This window comes from Rousettus aegyptiacus, unplaced genomic scaffold, assembly GCF_014176215.1.
Source record: "Rousettus aegyptiacus isolate mRouAeg1 unplaced genomic scaffold, mRouAeg1.p scaffold_m13_p_1, whole genome shotgun sequence".
NCBI classification, from domain to species: Eukaryota; Metazoa; Chordata; class Mammalia; order Chiroptera; family Pteropodidae; genus Rousettus; species Rousettus aegyptiacus.
Window position 1 is genome coordinate 51,784,480 of NW_023416284.1, and position 23,088 is coordinate 51,807,567.

The 23,088-nt window shown below is 36.1% G+C and overlaps 2 protein-coding genes across 3 annotated transcripts in view; one reads left to right on the forward strand and one right to left on the reverse strand.

The window, feature by feature from the left end:
* Positions 1-23,088, reverse strand: part of SLC44A5 (solute carrier family 44 member 5) — a 343,060-nt gene that overhangs the window by 286,836 nt on the left and 33,136 nt on the right. The gene's annotated exons all lie outside the window — the stretch shown is intronic.
* ACADM (acyl-CoA dehydrogenase medium chain) overlaps positions 16,815-23,088 on the forward strand; it is a 30,176-nt gene continuing 23,902 nt past the window's right edge. The window contains exons 1-4 of the mRNA XM_016129604.2: positions 16,815-17,236; positions 20,380-20,467; positions 22,737-22,834; positions 22,952-23,021. Of these exons, the coding sequence (XP_015985090.2) occupies positions 17,207-17,236; positions 20,380-20,467; positions 22,737-22,834; positions 22,952-23,021 (286 nt within the window). The 5' untranslated portion in view covers positions 16,815-17,206. The remainder of the gene's footprint in view (positions 17,237-20,379; positions 20,468-22,736; positions 22,835-22,951; positions 23,022-23,088) is intronic.

Sequence of the window (23,088 nt, forward strand, 5' to 3'; positions counted from 1 at the left end):
CTTCGACAGAGAGATAGTAAACCTAAAACAGGTCATAGAAACCATAAAAAGAACCAGCCAAAAATTAAGAATACAATAACTCAAATGGAGAATACACAAGAAGGAATCAATAGTAGATTAGATGAAGCAGAGGATCAAATCAACGATTTGGAAGACATAGTAGTAGAAGACACCCAATCAGAACAGCAAAAAAGAAAAGATTCAAAATAAAATGAGGAAAGTTTAAGGGACCTCTGAGAATACATCAAGCATAAAAACATTCACATCATAGGGGTTCCAGAAGGACATGAGAGAAAGCAGGAAATTGAGAACCCATATGAAGAAATAATGACTGAAAAATTCCCTAATCTGGTGAAGGAAATATACAAGTCCAGAAAGTGTAGTGTCTCAAACAGGATGAACCTAAACAGGTCCATGCCAAGACACATCATAATTAATATGCTAAAGGTTAAAGATTAAGAGAGAATCCTAAAAGCAGCAAGAGAAAAGCAGCTAATTACATATAAGGGTGTTCCCATAAAACTGTTAGCTGATTGAAACCAAGAGCTGGTTCTTAAACATAACTGATAAACTTTTAACCACACTCATCAAGAAAAAAAGAGAGAAGACCCAAATAAATAAAATTAGAAATGAAAAAAAGGAGAAGTGACAACTAACTTCATAGAAATAAAAGGATTATAAGAAAATACTATGAGCAATTACATGCCAACAAATTGGTCAATCTGAAAGAAATGGATAGATTCCTAGAAGCATACACTCTTCCAAGACTGAATCATGAAGAAACAGACAATCTGAACTGACTGATTACCACTAATGAAATCAGAATCAAAAATCTCCCAACAAACAAAACTCCTGGACTGTATGGCTTCACAGGTGAATTTTATCAAACATTCAAAGAAGAATTAACACCTATTCTTCTCAATCTATTTCAAAAGATTCAAGAGTTGGGAAGGCTCCCAAGCTCATTTTATGAGGCCACCATTATCCTGATTCAGACAGACATTACAAAAAAAAATTATAGGCTGACATCCCTGACGAGCATAGATGTAAAAATTCTCAACAAAATATTAGCACACCGAATTCAGCAATACATTAGAAAGACCATACACCATGATCAAATTGGATTTATTCCAGGCATGCAAAGTTGGTTCAATATCAGCAAAACAATTGATGTGACATATTACATCAACATATTGAAAGATATACATCATACGATCTTGTCAGTAAATGCAGAAAAAGTGTTTGACAAAATCCAGCATCCATTTATGATAAAAAAAAAACTCTCAGCAAAATGGTAATAGAAGAAACAGCTCTCGACATAATAAAGGCCTTATATGACAAACCCATATAAGGTTTGACATAAGAGTTGACATTCAATATTATTTTCTGTTAGTTTCATACTCAACAAGGAAAAGTTAAAAGCATTTTGCTTAAGATCAGTAACAAGACAAGGATATCCACTTTCACCACTTTTATTCAACATGTTACTGGAAGTCATACAGACATTGAACAAGAAAGAGAAATAAAAGCCGCTGAAATTGGAAAGTAAGAAGTAAAACTGTCATTATTTGCAGATGACGTGATGCTATATAGAGAGAATCCCAAAGATCCCACACACACAAAAAAAACTGTAAAAACTGATGAATGAATTCACGAAAGTACCAGGATACAAGATTAAATCCAGAAGTCGGTTGTATGTTTTATACAACAATGATGAACTATCAGAAAGGGAAATTAAGAGAACAATCCCATTTTCAATAGCATCAAAAACAATAAAATGCCTAGGAATCACATTAACCAAGGAGTTAAAAGACCTCTTCTTGGAAAATTATGTCATTGAAAAAAAAAATTGAAGATGATACAAACATACCATGCTTATGGGTAGGAAGAATCAACATCATTAAAATGTCTGTACTATCCAAAGCAATCTATAGATTCAATGCAATCTCTACCAAAATACCAGTGACATTTTTCACAGAGCTACAACAAATAATCCTAAAATTTACATGGAACCATAAAGGACCCTGAATAGCTATGGAAATCTTGAGAAAAAAGAAGAAAGTTGAAGGCATCAATACTGCCTGATATCAACCTATGCTACAAGGCCATAGTATTCAAAACAGCATGGCACTGGCATAAAAATAGACAGCTAGATCAATGGAACAGAATAGACAGCCCAGAAATAAACTCATGCCTAAATGGTCATTTAATCTATCCAAAGGAGAGAAGAATATACAATAGGATAAATGAAGACTATTCAATACAATGGTGTTGGGATAACTGAACAGATGCATGCAAAAAAAAAAAATGAAACTGGACCACCTTCTTACACCATATACAAGAAAAAACTCAAAAGGGATTAAAGACTTAAATGTAAGACCTGAAACCATAAGACTCCTGGAAGAAAACATAGGCAGTAGACTCCCTTACATTGCTCTTAGTAATATTTTTTTCTGATATATCTTCTTGAGCAAGGGAAACAAAAGGAAAAATAAATGAGACTACATCAAACTAAAATGGTTTAGCACAGAAAGGAAACCATCGACAAAATGAAAAGACAACCTACCAAATGGGAGAAGATATCTGCCAATGATACATCTGATAAGGGGTTAATATCCAAAATTTATAAAGAGCTTATACAATCCAACAGCAAAAAACAAATAAACAAGCAAACAAACAAAAAACAATCCAATTAAAAAGTGGGCAGAGGACCTAAACAGGCATTTCTCGAAAGAGGACATACAGATGACCGACAGACATATGAAAAGATACTCAATGTCAATTATCAAAGAAATGCAAATTAAAACCACAATGAAACATTGCCTCACATCCGTCAAAATGGTTATCATCAATAAATCAAAAAACAAGTGTTGGAGAAAAAAGGGGTCTTCATGCGCTGTTGGTAGAATTGCAAATTGGTAGCACTGTGGAGAACAGTTTGTCAAAAAATTAAAAATTGAATTACCTTATGAACCAGCAATTCCACTTCTTCATATTTATCCAAAAATAATCCAAAACACTAATTTAAAAAGATATATCCACCCCATGTTCATGGCAGCACTATTTACAATGGTCAAGATATGGAAACGACCTAAGTACCCATCAATAGACAATTGTATACTTATGTACCAATTATGTACTCGGTCATAAGAAAATCAAATCTTACAAATTACAACAACATGGATGGACCTAGAGGGTATTATGCTAAGTGAAATAAGTCAGCCAGAAAAAACAAATGCTATATGATATCACTTAAATGTGGAATCTAAAGAACAAAATAAATGAACAAACAGAACAGAAATGGAGTTATAGATGTAGAGAACAACCTGGTAATTTCCAGATGGGAGGGAGCTTGGGGGCTAGGTGGAAAAGGTGAAGGGATTAAGAAGTACAAATTGGTAGTTACAAAATAGCCATGGGGATGTAAAGTACGGCATAGGGAATATAATCAATAATATTGTAATAACTATGTATAGTGCCTTGTGGATACTAGGCTAATCGGGGAGGGTCACTTTGTAAATTATATAAATGTGTCACCACTATACTAGACACCTGAAACCAATATGAAATAATATTGAATGCCAACTCTAATTGAAAAATAAAAATTAAAAAGAAATTGTTAAACTTGGAACAGAAAGAAATTTCCTTGATTTGGTAAAAGTTATATACTAGAGATCAACAGGAAATATTTATACACATGTATTCCCTTTAAGATAAGCAATAAGACAAGGATGGAAAAATTAGTAGTTGCTAAGGATTAGGGATGGATGGGGGTGGCTATGAAGGAATAGCATATGGGAACCTTGTAGTCATATAATAATAGTTCTGTACCTCGTGATGGTGGTTACAGGAATCTACACACATATTGTGTAAAACTACACATACGTACACACACAAATACATGTAAAACTGACAAAGTCTGAATAAGCTCTGTGGATTATATCAATATCAATTTCCTAATTTTAGTATTATACTATAGTTATATATGTTACTACTATGGAAAGGCTATAAAGAAACCTCTTTTCCTTTTTTTTTTTTTTTGCCACTTATGTAAATCCATAATTTTTTTTTTTTTTGGAAAATTTAAAACTATCTCAATTTTTTAAAAATTTAGTGATTTTCAGTTTTTTCAGGGGAGAGTTGGTGGGGATACTTAGGTGTTCATACTTCCAGGAACCATTCCTCCCATGCTTCCATTTGGTTTCAGTTTCTACAAATTGTCATTTTGAAATGTTTTCAGGAGGGAGACAGAATAAACACATATAATCGAGACATTATGTTTCTAAGAGCAATTGTTTAATGGTTTTAAGCACGGTTGTGATATTTGGATAGATCACACTGGTGGTTTCTTAGAGGACTGATATGAGGGAGGGCAAGACTAACAGCAGAAAGATATTATATTTCATTGATTCTAAGAAAGACTTTTTTTTTTTTCATTTTAACATCTAAATTGGGATGTTTCACTATAACTACCAGCTAGACAGCAGTCACATTGTATTTGTCATACCCACTCATAAGAATCAAAATTTGCTGAATGGGCATCAGTGGTTTGGGAAAAAAATTCCAGAGACAGAAGAGGAACACTCTTAAGAAATGCTGTGTTGCCAAAACACTTGATGACATGTACAGAGGGCTACATTCTGTGGAAAACCATGAACATTTAAGACTGAATCAATAAAATGAACCATAAGTCAGTGTCTGAACATAAAGTTTTAGGAATACTATTACCACATTATTCTTTTCTATTTTCCTTTTTATGTATGCATGCATGAGTGAAATATGATAAAAATCTATATCCACATAATTCTACACTTTCAATAAATATAAATATTCTAAGTGAAAAAATAAGTGTGTGTGTGTGTGTGTGTGTGTGTGTAATAGTGCTTGCGTAAAGTAAACGCTTATGGCAGTTTTAGAAAATGCCTGAAAGTTCTTGGACACAATCTCGTGAGTCTTTTGGAACCAGAAGAACCCAGCAGATGAGATGCTATATGATTTACAAGGCTAGATCAGATGAGGCCAAGCAGCTGCCACGTGTTCTCTGGGGATCATCATGCTGGTGAAAACAAAGTAAGGAGTTTGGCTATCCTGAGACTGCCATGCTAGAGAGAGTGTATATATGCATGCCAGTCAAAGGTCTAGCTGAGCACCTGGCCTACCAGCCGGCATCAACTACCTGCCACATGAGACATTTGGACACTCAACTCTGTCCCACATTCAGATGACTGTAGCCCTTGTGGGGATTTGAGTGACTTCAACTGCATGAGAGACTCCGAGCAAGAGCTACCCAGCCCAGCCCTTCCTGAACCAGAAAATCAAGAGCAAAATAAAATAGTAAACTGGTTAACTTAAAAAAATTTTTTCTTGTTGGCTTTAAGTCTATTAAACCTAATATAAGTTTAACTATTCCCACTTTTCTTTTGCTTTTCATTTGCCTGACATCTTTTTTCTACCCCTTCACTTTTAACCTATGTGTGTCCTTAAATCTGAAGTGAGTCTCTTGTAGACAGCATATAGTTGGGACTTGTGTGTGTGTTTTTTTTAAATCTATCCATCCACTCTGTGCCTTTTGATTAGTGAATTCAATCCATTTACATTTGGAGTAATTACTGATATGTAAGGAGTTACTATTGCCATTTTATTAATTCCTTTCTGGCTGTTGTGTATGTTCTTTGTTTCTGTTTCCTCTCTTTCTTCCTACCTTTGAGAACTAGTGATTTTCTGTGGTAGTATATTCTAATTCCCCTTTATCTTTTGTGAATCATCTATAGGCTTTTGTTTTGTGGTTATGTGGCTTACATAAAACATCTCACAGATAAAACAGTCCATTTTAAGCTGATAGCAATTTAACTTCATTCACATACAAAAGCTCTACCCTTTTGCTCCCCCACTTTTATGTTTCTGATGTCACGATTTACCTCTTTTTATACTGCATATTTGTTAAATTATAGTGGTTATAGTTATTTTTAATACTCGTGTGTTAAGTGACTAAAACATCCTCATATTATAGAATGAGAGTTTTCTAAATATGACTGTATATTTACCCTTAATGTACTGTATGTTTTCATGTAACTAATTAGCATATATTCATCACTGCCTGAAGAACTCCTTTCAGTATTTCTTGCAAGGTGGGCCTATGGGTGATAACCATTCTCAGTTGTTTTGTTGTTGTTGTTGTTGTTGTTGTTGTTGTTTTGTCTGGGAAAGTATTTCTCCTTCATATATGAAGGATAATTTTGCAGGATGGAATATCCTTGGCTGAAAATTTTCATTTAAAACTTTGAATGTATCATTCCACTCTCAATTGGCCAGTAGGGTTTATTCTGAGAAATCCACTGATAGCCCTTGGAGGTGTCTTTGTAGGTTACAATTGTTTGTTCTCTTGCTGCTTTTAGGATTCTCTCTTTGGCTTTGATTTTTGACAATTTCATTATAATGTGTATTGGATAAGGTTATTCATTGAAATAATGGTGCGATCTATTAGCTTAGTGAACTTGTATGTCCAAATCTCTCCCAGGTTTGGAAAACTCTCAACAATTATTTCTTTAAGTAGATGTTCTCCTCCCTTTTCCACTCTTCTACTTGTATAACTCCAATTAATCTACTATTTGTATGTATAATAAGTGTCCCATAGATCGTATAAGCTTTCTTCATTCTTTTGCATTTTTTTCTTTGTTCTATTCTGACTGAATTATTTCAAAGTTCCTGCCATATAGATCACTAATACTATCTTCTGTTTCATTTATTCTGCTGTGGATGCTTACTATTGCAGTTTTCATTTTGTTCATTGACTATTAAGCTCCAGAATCTCTGTTTGGTTCTTTTATAATTTCTATCTTTTTGTTAAATTTCTCATTTTGTTCATAGACTTTTGTCCTAATTTCATTAAATTTTCTTTGTATTTTCTTGTAGGTCATTGAGTTTCTCAAAACAGCTATTTTGAATTCTTTATTAGCTAAATCATAAAATTCATCCCTTTGATAACAATGTAATATCATTGTTATTTTTTGGTGATGATGTTTCCTTGATTCCTCATGTTCCTTGGAGTTTTATATTGCTGTTTAGCATTCGAAGCAACAGATACCTCCTCAAATCTTTACTTATTGTCTTCTGGTGGCAGATATTTTTTGTTGGTCCAGCTTATATGTAGTACTTTCTTCAGTCCTGTATGGATACACCTGCTCCACATTTCTTGCTATCTCCTTTGGCATAATTCTTAAGATTATATGTCTTCTCTAGTTCTTACAGCTCTCCAGGGTGGCTACTTGAAGGTGCTTTTGTTTTCCAAAAGGTGGTGCTACAGCTCAGATTTGTGGTTTCTCCCTCGCTCACAGACCTTGGCCTGTTTTCTGAGGGGACTCCCTGTTTACAGGAGCTTGCTCTTGCTGCTACACTTGGAAGCAGGCACAAGGAGCCAGTGGCAGAGTAGGGAGACATGTGGGTTTAGCTCTTGGGGTACTGTGGGTGTATATAAGCCAGGTAGAGGGATTCTTGGGTGAGGTTCTCCTAGTGCCTCATGTATGGATTTCTACTGGAGTCCTGAAAGCAGTCAACAGAAACCACATCCCTTTAATGTCCTTTGATAGTCTTAACTGCCTTTTTTCCTGATCTCACCCTCTCTCCCAAGTATTGAGAAGGGTCTGCCTCAATACTCTGGGTACTGCAGGAGAGAGATAGCTTTCTTCAGCAGTTTCCTGAACAGCTGGGATAGCTAATAACTCATTCACTTGTTCTCCTCTTTCCCCCATGGAATGGGTCACCATGGTTAGTTAGCCCCAGGCTGTGGTGCCTTGGGAGAGGAGCGACACTGGCGAATTTCCTCAGAACCTCTCCAATACATATAAATTTGTATTCTTTTTTATTTTGACTGAAGTGTTAAACACTCTTCTTAGGAAGGCTGGACTTCTATAAAGTCTCTTTCACCCATGGGTATCTTCCCAAGTCAGCACTCCCCTGGTTTTCTTCTATCAAGGCTAAGAGGCGTTGTGACCAGTTTGCAAGTTCCTGCTGGTTTCACAGCCTAAACCAAGGTCTGTCTGCATATTGCCCGATACACAGTAGGCAAGACTCCTCTTGGGTCCCTTGGTGTATGGTGCTGAACTCCACAACTCCCACAGAGGTACTTTTGGTCACAGATGGATACCGAATTAGTTGTTTGAAAGGGAGGAAAGAAAGGAGAGCTGTCTTATGATGCTGATATCACTGTTTCTAAGTGTTTTCTATAAAATGAAACATAAGTTATAGTTCGTCTTATTAAACTTCCCCAGTTTAAACATAAGACACTGAGGCCCAGCAAACCGAAATGATTTGGTGTAGGTCTCACATCAAGTATATGGCAAAAAAAAAAAAAAAAAAAAAAAAAAAGACTAGAAACTAACCCTTGAATTTCCTCCTAACCCAAAGCTTCCTAACTTTAGTATTAAGTTCTGATATTCGAATATGTGATAAACCAGTAAATGGCCTATGAGGAAAAATACCAATTACAAAATTCTAAGAGGTGAAAGAGGTTCCACTTCACCTGAGGCCCTTGCTGTTTTATATCTGAATTTATGAAATGTTCCTAACTTGTTTCATCACTTTCATAGTACTCACCTTACAAATTCATCTCATATATCTCTAGCAGACCACATGCCAGCTTCCAATGAAATGAATGTTTCATCTCATCAGTCCCTTACTTAATAATCCTGGCTACTCTCCACTGATTACATAATAAAATACTGATTACAGGATAAAAGACCTAGATTCAAATCATACCTCTTTCCTGCTACTTATTTCAATAATCAGAGTTTTAAGGAAATCACTTAAATATGACCTTTAATTTCTATAACTAACAAATGGGAGTAAGAGAGCTCAAGGCTTAAATATTAAGGTTCCGCCAAATCTAAAAATCTACATTCCACATAACTTAATTATATAAATAACAAATGGTAAAAAAAAAAAATGGTTAAAGCAGCAAAAGCATATCGATAGCAATCAAACAAGAAGGGTCACATTATAACCTTCAAAAATTGATGACTATAAAAGAAAGACACAGAAATTTCCAAGAATTTACAGAACAAAGCTCAGGGAAATATCATAAGTCTCTTAATGTCATACTCCAAACAAGCACTATGTAGAGAAAATAAGTGGACAAAATTCTGAAAAGTCTTTGAGGAGTAGAACAACCACTCTCCAAACCTACCCTAACATGACAAAGAGGAATTCAGAGAGATATGGGTAGCCTTTGGAGGAGACAAAGAATTTCACAAGGGAGGAAAAGTCCCATCGCAGCTACCTTCATGTCTTGCCAGAAAAGGGAACTATCTGAACTCTATTTTGACATCTTTCAGCTGGGAGAAAAATGAAGAGGATAGTAGAACAGTCATTGACACCCAGCATTAGTTATCTCAAACAATAAATGGTGATTTAGCAGAAAGGAAGAAAAAAGAGAACATAATTGGGACAAGAGTCTCTGAGGGAGGCAAAGTAAAGATGTATGCTTAATGCCCAAAGGGAGGTAACCCACACACTTATTATTGATACAAGGGCAAACCTCTCCATTTATTATTTATCTTTAGGGGAAAAAAAGGTGGAGGTGAGAGAGAAATCACTATTGGGGAGAAATGGATGAATATGGAAAGGGAAAATTGCTGAATTGAAGTAAGCAACCCAATAAACAAAATAAAACAATATTTCCGATTACTTTCTCTAAAGGAAACAAAGAACTCAGGACTCTAGTATGATTAGAAGGAATAATCCAAAGCTCAATGATGTTCTTAGTGTGATGAAGATAAACCCCAATAGATAGGTAGAGTTGAGCACAGGAAACATTTAATAAATTCCCAGAACGAAGCACAGGCCTCCAACCAAGGCTGGACACTGCAACAGCTGAGCTCTTTCCTTCTCCCTGAACCTAAATTAATAGAAAAGCAAAAGTAATTCACCCAAACTACAGCAGAGCAAAGAGACAGTCTAGACAAAGCTGAAATATAAAAAAGATCAAAAGAAAAGGCAGAACAAATGTGCAAACACACATCAGCATAAACAAACAAACAAACAAACATGAGAAAGGAGAATACAGATGAAGCAACCATTCTGGAAGTTAGCAGAATGTCCACTCAACACACAAAGTACTTTCCTGCAAGTACTTCATGATATAGAGGTTAATGAGAACACAAAATCAACTTTAAAAATAAAGTGTAAAGTGATATTAAAGGTAAAAATGGAAAATGCAAAGCTAAGAAAACTAAACCATAGAACACTATTTATTATAGAACTAAAAAATTAGAAAGCACAGAGGCAGTTCTACTGAATATAATTTCAAACTGCAAAGCCATTCAAATTTAAATTTCTTCCATTCCCTAACCTATGTGTGTGTGTGGGGGGGGGGGGTCAAAATTAGCTTTTTTTTTCTTCATGGCTTCATCTCCCCAATTTGCTAGTCATTGTTTCTCATATCTGGTGGGTAGGAGTGTAGGCGCTGGAAAAATAGGGTGCAGTTTTTGCGGTAGGTACACTTGTATTCCACCTGCAGGACCCTCTTAATTGCAATGTACAGTTGCTAACTCTTTGGGGTACCTTTGTGGGTTCCTCATGAATCCCCTGTGGTTGCCTGGTCTGTCTCTTCTGCCTGGCTACTGGATTTGTGGGATCCAACCTCTGTTCACATCCCTCAGGCAGCACACCTGGTTGGGGACATTTCCAAGAGTTCTTATTAATCTCGAAAATATTCACCTTTACCTTGCAATGGAAGAAAGTATAGACCAGTCCCAAAGCATCCATCTGTATGTTCTTCTACCAAAAAGGGCAGGTCTGGCCATAGCATCTCATCTTTAAATAATTCATTGGTAAGACCCTCAAGTTCCTAAAGATGCATAAAGCTCTCCAATTGCCCCCTGGAAATGCCTCTCTGACTTGAGAAGAGGGAATATTTACCATACTCTTTTGTATTATTATTATTATTATTATTATTATTATTATTATATGTGACTGCTCTAAGTTCGAGGACACACGAAAAGACAGCTTGGCCTCTCTACAAGGTTGTTTTTACTTCTATTTACTACTGAAGCAGTAAATAAATTGCTGTTGATAAATATAAAATAAGAAGAGGTTAGTGAATGCAGTTCCCCATGCTTTATGTATGTTCCACAGAAACTCACCTGAAGTTTAGTGGAATTGGCACCATGACAATATTCCAAGTTAGAGAAGGACATGGACTCATTGTCTTTCATGCTGCCAGCTACATCAATACCCAGAAACGGCAATAACTCTGCTCTGCAATGAGGCACATCCTACAGGCTCTGAAATTTTTGCTGTGGCTGTGCTCAGCCAACCTCCTCTTCTCTGAATAAGTTCTGCAGCAGCCTAGGGGTTTCCATTTGTGTTTATTTAGGGGATTTCTACCATAAAGGAACATATCTTCTCCTTTCCTATTGAAGAGGTGTAGTAAGGTGGGTGAAATGAAAAGTACTCCGTCACCTCCTCTCTAAAGAAATCTTCAACCTTGGCTTTGTGATGTAGGCTAAAGATGGGCGAACAGCTAAAGCTGGCATAACTAGTTTAGGATCATGAGCTTAGAATGTTTTATATAACTGATGGTACCTCACCTTAGAATGACAGGTACATATCATTTTTTTTGTCAGTTTTTGGAGGCTTCTAATAGAGCGCTCTAACATTTGTCTACCATATCCTGAATTACATTACCACTGTTGGGGGATTTGCGACTTCAGGCAAAGAAAGTATCACTCATCTTTATTTTTTTCTGCAGTGTCCGGATGGCACCTTGCTTACTGAAGACAGCTTATGAGTGCTTGGGAAATTGAATTTAATTTTAAAGAAAGGCCAACTTTCTTCTTCTTTTTTACCTATGCACATACTAGCCATCCTTCGGTACTAGAACAAGGTCACTTTTTCCATGAAATAGCCCTGTTCCATTTCAGCCCCATTAATTTCCCCTTGGCTCTGAACTCCTCCAAAACCTTGTTAATATGATGTTTTATATCACCATTTAAATTTTTATGTATCCTGCAATTTCAGTGAGACCCTGAGCTCTTTAATAATATGAATCATCTTATACTTATTTCTTTAGAGAAGTTCTTAAACATTCAATAAACATTGAATATAAATACCATGTTAAATCAGATAAAAATCATTATATATATGTCATTATATATATGTCATTATATATATATATATATATATATTTGAGACAGAAATACTCTTTTATATTGTACTAAACTAATAAAATTCAGACAAGGTTAATCATAGAACGATAGAGCAAGAAAGGACTTCAGAGATGATCAATTCTGCAGTTTTTCCCATTTTAATGTAGCAGTACATTACAAATGCTGCTTCCCTTCACCCTCTGCTGACCGTTCTGGTAACTGCACCTCTCGAATCTCATTTCGGAATTATTATCATTTCTCCAAGTTCCTGAATATGGATAAAACATGTTTTTTAATGTGCTATTTATAATACTACTTGTTTACACTCTATAAAAATTGAAATTCCGTTGCCTGTAGGTAATTTTTATTTAGGCACTTGGGTGCTGGAGCCCAGTTACCAGTGTTTACAAGCCAGTTCTTCCCCCTTTATAGCTTAAGCAATATCTCTGGTACCCAGCATCTTCATCTGAAAATGGGAACTATAAGAATAATGACTTTGCAAGGTTATTGTAAGGTTAAATGAATGAATGCCTGTGAAACACTTAGAACAGTGATATTTCCTGAAAGAGATAAAATTTCCATAAGGGACAACTGAAACTAGGTGGATATCCTAGGCAAAAAATAAATAAATAAATAAGACATAAAAAGAGGTGAACAAAAGCACAAAAGCAAAAGTGCAGTTTATATGAGCAGTAGAGAAAGAGGAGCACAATTGTTAGATTTATTAAGTCATTCATCCAATTACTAAGTGTAATGTTCTAATCTAGACCTGCACCGTTCAACAGTGTAGTTTACTAGCCACATGTGGCTATTGAGTTCTTGAAATATAGTTAGTGCAACTAAGGAAAACAATTTTTATTTACTTTAATTTTAATTAAATTTAAAACAAGCATTCCACATAAGCCAGCGCCTTCACTCCTAGATATATACCTGAAAGGATAGAAAACAAGAACTTGAACGGATACTGGTATGCAAATATTTGTAATAGCATTATTCTCAACAGCTGAAAAGTGAAAGCAATCCAAGTGTCCATCAACAAATGAATAGATAAAGTGTGGTCTATGCATACAATTAAATATAATTCTGCTATAAAAAATGGTTCTGATACAATATAAATGAACCTAAGATTTCTGAAAGGTCGTCCCAGCTACTAAGCTTTCTGTAGAATTGGTTGAGGTTTTGGTTCCAATCACATTGACAGTCAAGTTCTTCTGCCCAGCACTATCTCCCTCACTTCCTTAATAGTGTGTCTCCCATGCACACTCCCCAGTCTACATATAATTGCCATTTCCAGAGAGCCCAATCTAAGACATGGTGTACATTATGTTATACCAACAGAGATAGAGAAACCAGAAAAACAGGCTTAAAAATATTAGTGTAAGAGAGAATGGAGAACAAGAAAAGAAATAACAATGTGAAAGTCAGTAGAAAGATCAATTTTATAAGGAGTTGTCAACGGTGTTGAGTGCCACTGAGAAATAAAATAAGATAAAGACTCTCAATTGCCTTTCCATTTTCTTCAATTGATTGCTTTTAATAGATGTCTTGGTCATTTTTTTTTTCTCCTGTAAAGTTAAAATATAAAAAGGCCTACTCCTCTAGCTGTCCATTACAAATCAGAAATTAAAATTAGTCATAAAGACAAAGTACTGATGGTAGAAACCAGGACAAAAATATATTGAGAAAGTTTAAGGCAAATAAATGGAATCTTAGAGTAGTGCTTAGCATAGATTAAGCACTACATATATTAGCTATATTTTTATTTGTCTTCCTGAAAAAAATTTCGCGTGTTCATCTTATCACATTTTCTACTTGACAGCATCAGTTGATGTTTCAAAGCTGGGGAAAATGTGAGCAGGTGAATTAAAATTATATATGGAAAACAGTCCTCTTGATTTTCTTTTATTCATCAATTGAATCACTTGACACATATATTTTAAAAAATGATTCTGGAGTCAGCCTGTCTGAATATGAAACCCAATACGGCCATTTCTCTTTGACTCTGGACATATCATGTCATTGTTCTGAGTCTCAGTTTCTTCTACAAAATGGGAATAATAAGAGTACCTATTTTGAAGAATTGTTGTAAAGAATAATTTACTTACATGTAAAGGAAATTCTGAATAGAATCTGGTACACAGTAAGAACTCAATGAATATTTATTAGAATATTTATTCACAAAACTACTGCGCTTTAACTGTGAATCCCAGATACTCTGGCAATACAAAACTAAATCATAGTCCTTGCTTTCAAGGAAATTAATATCTAGATGGAAAATAGATATGTAGTTAATCAATAATAAAGAATAATAAGTGCTTATAGAGATAAGGAAAAATTGCTTTGAGATGTAAACATAAGGGGAATTTAGGGCACAATAAGGTATTTAAACTTCCTATTGTACGTGATTAGGAACCTAGGAAAGTTTCAAGTAAGGAAATAGAACTTCTTGACCTATATTTGAGAGAAATAACTCTAGAAGCAATGTGAAGAACACATTAGAGGGGGAGACAATGAATTTTGTGGTTATGGTAGTATACCAGGCGAGAGAGGTTATAGACTTAAAGTAGCACAGAGAAAATAGGAATGGGAAAGAAACATGCTAGAGAGCAAAACTAGCAATGCCTAATGACTGATTAGATGAAGCTGTAAGGGAAAATTGTGAATCAGTAAGGGTGACAAGGTTTCTAGGCTTGGATGACTTCCTAGATAATGGTACTATTAATCAGTAGGACTACAGAATGGAAACATGCGTAGGGGAGAAGGTACCTAAACACTTAGAGGTGTTTAGATTCAGGTACTTATGATATATCTAGGAAGGTGTTACAATAATTTGTTACATGTGGATTGTGAGTTTATTTGCCCTTGTGTGAACTAGATTTGAATTATATTACATGTGTATAAAATGGCTCCACTAATGTTAAACCTCAGAAATGTAAACAATTTGTTTTGCTGATTGAAATTATTTACCCCAAGAGTGAAATTGTTTTGACCAAGAGTGATAACCAGACACCCGTGCACCTGGCCGATAAGACACTAGAGACGTCACCGCTACACATAAAATCTCCAGGACTCTCTCCTGAATCAGAGCACTCTCTCTGTCTCACAAGAGCGTGTCTCTCCGTCCCTTGATTTCCTTCTTGGCCCAAGACTCTCCATCTGAACGAGAGGCCTCTTTGTCAACCGACGGTGATCGACGGGCAACCTGCCCAGCGCAGAATCGGCGCACCGTTCCTACTCATCGTGTGTCTATCTCAGCCAGCATCACCGGGTGGTCTGCTAGGACTGAAAGCCATCAGGATCTGGTGTGAATAAACCCTAGCATGCTTGCAATTTTATTTGTTTGTGTGTCTGCATCCTTACTTAGTTGTTGTCTCGCTGGGCTCTTCATACTTAAATATATTAAGCAAAGTGCTATCGCGGGTTCGAATTGGCTTAAGGGCCTTAAGGAACAAGCGAAGCCACCTTTGCATAAGTCCAAGAAAGAGAGTGACTTGGACAGAAGGTATTTGAAGTACAAGTCCAGAGCTCGGAAGAGCATTTAAATTTATAATTTAAAACATGACAGTCTTCTACTTAACTTAGTATGCTGTCGAATGCCTCTAGTAAATTTTTCAATTATTGTGTATTATTGTATTCTGTTTTCAATTGTATTTCTATTTGGTTCTCTCTTGCCATGTCCAGCAAGTGGTAAAACCTGCCATGTCCAGCGCCGCCCTGGAAGATATACCTGAATGAGAAGGGTAGGAGATGAAGAAAAGAAAGAAGACAGAAAACTGGGATCAGGAGGCGGGGCAGTGGCCTGGTTTTATTTTTGTAATATGCTTTTACACAAGAGCGTACAATTGATGGCTAAGATCATCCTCAGCACAATCACCCAACCCACACCCTGCTGTGATCTTTTGCAGTTCCTTCTGTTCATGGCTATTCTGTGTCTCCGAGCAACACCTCATTGTCCCCAACCGCCTCCACCCCCCCCCCCCCCGCCCCGGCACCATCCCAGCCCAGGAACAGTCCATACTTCTCCATTCTTAAGAGGGTTCGTTGAGGCGAGGGGTGAGTGATGAGTGCCTAAACTTGGATGGTAGAAAGAAAATGAAGTCCTGGGGGTTATCCGCAACATTTACACTCCTGGCTCTCATCAGCTTTCACAAAGAGCTACCCAAACCTGTACGGTTTTACAAATCTCTGAGCTTTGTAACATCACAGTTATCATCTCAGAACTCAGGGTCTAACTGAAAGAGAGGGAGACTTTAAGAAGAATTCTTCAGGCATTCAATTCCAACATTCATTGTCTGAGCTAGGAGTTTTAGTTAGATGGGTTCATCTTGCACCCTTACTTCAAAGGACAGTTCCCACATCCACGCACGTGGGCAGTAGCAAATTAAACATTCTTGGCAGCATTTGGAAAGGTCGCACTTATCTGATTAAAATCCCCTGCTTGCGTAAGCTTTCTGAAAAACAAAACATCCTTTTACCTTTCGCCCAGCGTTTGAGAGTATACTTTGAATCCTTAAAGCATAAATGACTAAGGTTTGGCAGGTTTGTCCATTTTAAGATAACTGTTGAAACCCAAGGAGATGCTTGCCTTGTAAAATTCCGCCGGAGTCGGTACCTTTTCCGTCAGATTCCCGGCCTGCCCCGCGCCTTTTCGCTCGCCTATCCAGCTGCCAAGCCCCGCAGCCGTTTTGTCTTCCGGGCTCCCTCCCCGAACCGCTGTCAGCTTCAGCTTCCCCCTGGTTGGCGCGGTGTCTAAACTCAGTGTACCAATGGATGCGAAGCATTTTCGAGGACCACCCTTCGGGACATGTCTGACCCCCGGAGCACGTTATATCCTTTCTTAAAGCCGCGCGGACAGCGCAGGCGAGCACAGCATGCGTTAGGCTAAGCAGCGCACGCAGCCTCCGTCCAATCTGATCTTCTCAGCTATTCCGGCCCTCTCCGCACGCCCACGTCCGTCGCGGTAGCGAGTCTGGTGGGTCTCTCATTAGTTTCCCGCACCGGAAGAGTCGCAGTCGTGGCATTGCCCGGTGAGCGAGAGAACTGGTACCCGACTTCGAGTCAACATGACTGCGTCGTTTAGGCGAAGCTGCGGGGTGAGAGGGAGAACAGGGCTGGGTGGGGCTGGGGAGGTTGGGGTGCTTAGAGGAGTGGAGCATAGACGGGACGCCATGGCTCTCCGTACCCTACGGGGCTGCGAACAAGAATTCCAGTCCTTGATCCTGCTTTCATGCTCACCCCCTGCTCTCAGTGAGACAATGCATCCTGGGTTTTGACTTTCCCGTATCCTCTCGGCGAGTGCTTCCTACATTGTGGCATAAACTTTTTAGAATAACTTATTTCTCTGGCTAGGGAACCTTCCACATATTTCCCCTGGGAATCCCACTGTTTACCTGAGTCTGAGAACCATGGCCCTGTTTTTGCTAACTGGCATAGCATCTCTTCGAGAAAATGCTGCACCCGCGCTCTAGCCCCCGCCCAAAAGGAAATGTTAAAGTAAATGTCATTCTGCAATTAGTGTGTACCAGAAAGTGCAGAATTAAGATAGTCTTGACTTGGATGCCTGCGAAGAAGTCACAGGAAAAAGAAAATGGAGCAGCCGCTCTTTGGGACACTTAATATATTTAAGGCACTTTTGGTTTTGCAGTATGAGCAATGCTTCCACGTTATGTACATTTAAAAAGAAAAAAAGAACAACTGACCACAGTTTTCCTTGAAGTGTGTCTAAATGTTCTAGTGTTGTGTCTCACAGATTCTAAATTATCTCAGTCATTAGCTTAAATATTGATACATTCTCACAAGACTGCCATTTAAATGCCATTTATAACTGAGTTGAAAGTTATATCCTTGACCAAAAAAGTAGCAGTTTTAGAATTTAGAATAATTCTAATGTATTGTTGCCCCATGTTTGTCACTGTTATATAAAATTAATGGGCTTTGAAGGCAGAAATTGGGGTATTTAAAATTTAACTGACACCAAAAAAGATTTCCCAGTCTTTTCAAGGAAGGATATACAAAATGTATACCCTTGTATTTCTTCTTTGACATGCCTGTAAAACTACAACTCTTATACTCCTAAAGAATATGCAGGAGTGTTTAATTATATTATATATAATTATGTTATTATTGCAAGTTGATGCTTGATTAAAATTGTTTGTCTGGACAGAGAGCCCAAAGGAATAAAACCAGTACTTACATGTCACACAAGCTTCCAAGACATCTTATCTTAATCATCCCTGTGAATCATCCAATAAGATTAGCCCCATTTTCCAGCTTTAAAAAGAAGCCACAAGAAGTTTGTAACTGGTTCAAGGTCTCAAAAATATTGTGTAATCTAAACTCAAATGCAGCAATTCTAAGCAAATAAGGTACTATGTCTACTATTCCACCTCTCTAAGTGGCTAACCTTATTACATAACAGGTTAATGGGCATTGTTCTCGGCTGTATCTACTTTTGTACTTTGTTTTATATAATGTTTTCCTGAAAAATCGTGTAAACTTTTTGTAAACTATTTTAATTCCACTAATATACTCTATTTACAGTCTTTCGGCAGACCACTTAATCTTTTTTGTGAGGTCTAATTTTTGTGCAGTGGGGTCTGATTTCCATGAGATGTTTTCTTTATAGAACCCAATAACCAATTAGGAGACTTGAAATTAAAAGAGCAGTACAGCAAGATGGTTGATGGCATGGGCTCTTGATAGTAAATGTTAAGGTTCTACCACCTAGTAGCAGAGCAACTATGGCAGATGTTACTTGACCTTTCAGAGCCTCATTTTTTTTATATTCAAAATAAGAATAAAAATAGTGCCTAATCCTAGGCTTGACCTAGACCTTGAATTAATACATAGTGTGACTAAACAAGAATGGGTTTGCTCTAACAACTGGATGAAGACCAGAGAAACCATGTTTTACTTCCAAAACAAAATTAATGCAAATTTGCAGAGAAATGTGACTTTTCATACTCCTTGTATTTATTTTTTCAGAAGAATATTATAAAGTATGTTTTTATTTTGAAAGGGCTATTTGAGATATTTGGTAGTACGTTATACTTTAAATGTTGGTGATTCTCTGTATAAATTGAAGTTGTCATCTATAAAGTGGACAGTTTTTTACAGATTTTGAAAAATATAAACAAGTTCAGTTCTTGATCTTTTAACATATTTGTTCATTTTCTCTTTTTTCTTTCAGTGCCTAACTTATTAGCATTACCTGGGGGTAGTTCCATCAAAATCTTCTGAAGTATAATTTATGTAATTGTGGTAGTCCTCATTTACTCGGGAGTTCCAATATGTTTTTCAGTTTGGTAATTTAAAGAAATCCAAGTGGTTATTTTTGTGTACATTAAACTGTCATGAGTATAAAAATGAATTGCAGAGGAATAATATATATATATAGTTATATTTTTAAAAATATCCTTTTGGAGAAATCTGAGTCTATTTCAGATATTTATACAAGTAGTCTATTGTTTAGAACAATTGGCAAACTTAAAAAAGTAAAGGGACAGTAAGTATTTTTGGCTTTGTGGACCATATGGTCCTTGTGGCAACTACACACTCTGCGTGAAAGCAGCACTAGACAATGTGATGTGGCTGGTTCCAATAAAATTTTATTTACAAAACTGTTGAAACTGGTGGCTGCCATAGTGTGCTGACCCTTGGCTTAGAACATTTTAAGGATGCTTATAGACAACAGCAGAAACAATAGGACGAGGTTTATTTGTTAAATAGTGTGAGGTATCTTAGAAAATGAGATCTTCCAAGTTGAAGATTCCCAGAGGCATACCTGGGAGGTTCACAGAGACAGGGTATCAAAGTACATGGACTCTGCAACTCTTGTTGTTCACAGGACAGTACCATCCCATTGTTGCCCCCACCTCAACTCCTCCATCACAAATGTCCTAGAGCTTGTAGGTAAGATTTCCAGACTAGTGGTCCTAAGTCTACTACTCTTCCTGTCATTTGCCTTGGAAACACTCCACTTTAGTAGTGTGGATACTACTGATTAGTTTTTATTTTCATTGCTTAAAAAAAAAAGGCTCCTTTTTGATAGGTGTTCAGATACCTGGTTAATTGTCTTATTTAACATAGAAATCAAATAATAATTGAAGGCATTTAATGACTTTAAGAACTATGCTCTTGAGTATGCTCAAACAAGTTACTGTACTCATAATAATCAGCGTTCTCTTGGTTAATGTTTAATTTATTCAAGTTTATTTTAATAAATTGTTCTATGCAGGTCTTAAGAAGTCTTTTTCATTTTGGCTGGAGATCACAACATACAAAAGCTTCTCTACAACGTGAACCACGATTGGGATTTAATTTTGGTATATTTTTTGTTCTGTCTTTTGACTTTAAGCTTATATGTTATATATGTGCAGTCGTATATATGTATTTGTCTGGAAAATATTTACCAACAAACTTAGTAATGTCTGTTATTGAATAGAATGAGTCACCCTCCACAGATTGTTCACAGACACTCCTATTCTTACTGATCTCGTTTTCTTCTTCAGCATAATTACCCTACATGTAGATCTGTGTGACTAGCATACATATGTATTCCTACCCTTCCTAAGTATGTAGCCCAAGATAAATAACAGATTTATTGATACACATGAATAGTATTCAACTTAGAAATTTGAATGCAAATGCAACAAATACTTCTTAAACACTTATTAGGTAAACAATGCTAGGTGCCTGCTAATAAGCCAAAGCCTGTTTTGATCATAACATACCTGAACTGCAATTTTGGTGCTAGTAGATGTTCTGAGATCAGGGAGCCCTGTGATTTACCTTCACCTTCTTTAAAATGAAGATCTTGGGCAAAAAAAAGAAAAATATAAATCCCTATCTTTGCCATCCTTTGTCTCTTAACTGCTTCTTACTTTAAAATTATTACCTGTTTTTTTGTTTTTTAGTTAAAAATCTATTTTCTCAGTTCACTTGGTCTCAAAATAGTGAAAAGGCAGCTGAGATAATTAACTCACACCCAGATACAAATGACAAACTTATAGCTCTCTAGGGTTTTGTTTTTTATGTTTTTTATTTTTTTAAGATCGTTTGCTTCTTTATTAAGTTTTTAAAAATAGAATTAAATGAAGATTCTCAAGCAATGTGAGGATAGAAGTTTGGGGCATTGGGTCTTCTTAATTCCTTATTCGGATATTAGCATAGGTTTAGTATAACTGCTGTCTAGTTTTGCTCTGTCACATATAGATTCATACTTAATTATAATAGTGGGAGAAATCTATAGCGATTTGCTGAGTGGCAGAAGATGAGATAGATACAAGTATTTAGGAGGGAGATTGTGAAACTCAAAGAAAAGAATAGGGATAATACCTATGACCAGTTGTATTTGATTCTTTATGAAATGGGACAATACCTACACAGGATTTATTTGAAGATTAAATCATGTATGTAAATTTCCTGGCACATAGTGGCTGAATCAAAGTAGGTTCTCAATAAATAATGTAAAATATATCCCTGCCTTCCCTACCTTTTACCCACTCATTACCTTGATATGGACTGGCACCAATTTTAGAAATAAAGTTGTAAGGAGGAGAATGATGAACTGAAACTCTAAAAATATTTTTACTGCTAATTCATTTTAAATCTATGGGGCTAGCACTTCCTCAGTTTGGGCCTTTGTTTCTTTCTCTATAAAATGAGATTTGATCGTAGGCTATAAAATTTAACACCAAAATTCTAATATCTTATATTTTATATCTTACATCCCTATAAAAATTATTAGTATAGTCTTAAACATTCTTGGTCATTCTTACATCTTTGTTTTTGTTCGTATTCCTCTTGCCTAAAATTCTCTATACCTCTTTCAAATTTTACTTGTCCTTCCAGGTTGGATGCATCCACATTAAAGCTCTGTGATAGTGTGGATTTGAAAAGATTCAGTAGTCATTGGCTCCTGTCCCAGTCCAGCCACCATATTTATTTCATTAATTTTATAATAACCCCATTTTTTATATAACTGAATTGTTTGGACACCACTTATTATAGCATTATAGCTGAGTTTTATGTTAATACTTTTTGAGAAACTTTCCCATTACTTTTTACCTGTTCCTTTTTGGTAACTTATGAACTTAAAATTCTGAATTTAAAGGAGGAATAAAATTGAAATTATGATATTGATATTCTTATGTGATATTTTAGAACAAGTTTTATTGGTTTATGGTCATGGAGCATATTTCCTCTCGCTAGTTGGATTGATTCTTGAGATCAGAACAGGTCTTAGATAGTTTCATTTCAGTGTTAGTAAACATTTGATAAATCTGCTTAGGAACTAGTTATAAGTTAAAAAAATTTTTTTGACCTTACCAAGTAGAAGAGAAAAACTCAAGTTTATATCTGTTACTTATTTGTAAAGCTATAAATTTTACCTACCTCCTTTGGCATAGATTTATTTATATTGGATACCAAAATCTTGATTAATTTCGAAGTACATTGTTGTCTTTGACTTTCTGGTTAATCAGGGGTTAAAAATCTCCATTATAAGTATAAATCTCCACATACTGATTCCATAGGACTTTTTTCCTCAAGTCATTGTTCTGCTTTAATGTTTTCTAAATAATTTCCCCTTAGAATTCACTGAACAGCAGAAAGAAATTCAAGCTACTGCTCGTAAATTTGCCCGGGAGGAAATAATCCCAGTTGCTGCAGAGTATGATAAAAGTGGAAAGGTAGGTATATCTATTTTAAGGAGAGAAAAATCTTTTCTATTTTTACAAGACTATATAATCAGGTTATTAGATTTTAACAATAATTAAGTTTTTTTCTTTAATCTTTTTTTCTTTTAGTATCCTTTTCCCATAATGAAAAAAGCTTGGGAACTTGGATTAATGAGTACACATATTCCAGAGCACTGTGGTAAGCTTCCTTCACACTTTTAATCCTAGAATGCGCATAAACAAGAAAAATTATAAAACTCTACTCA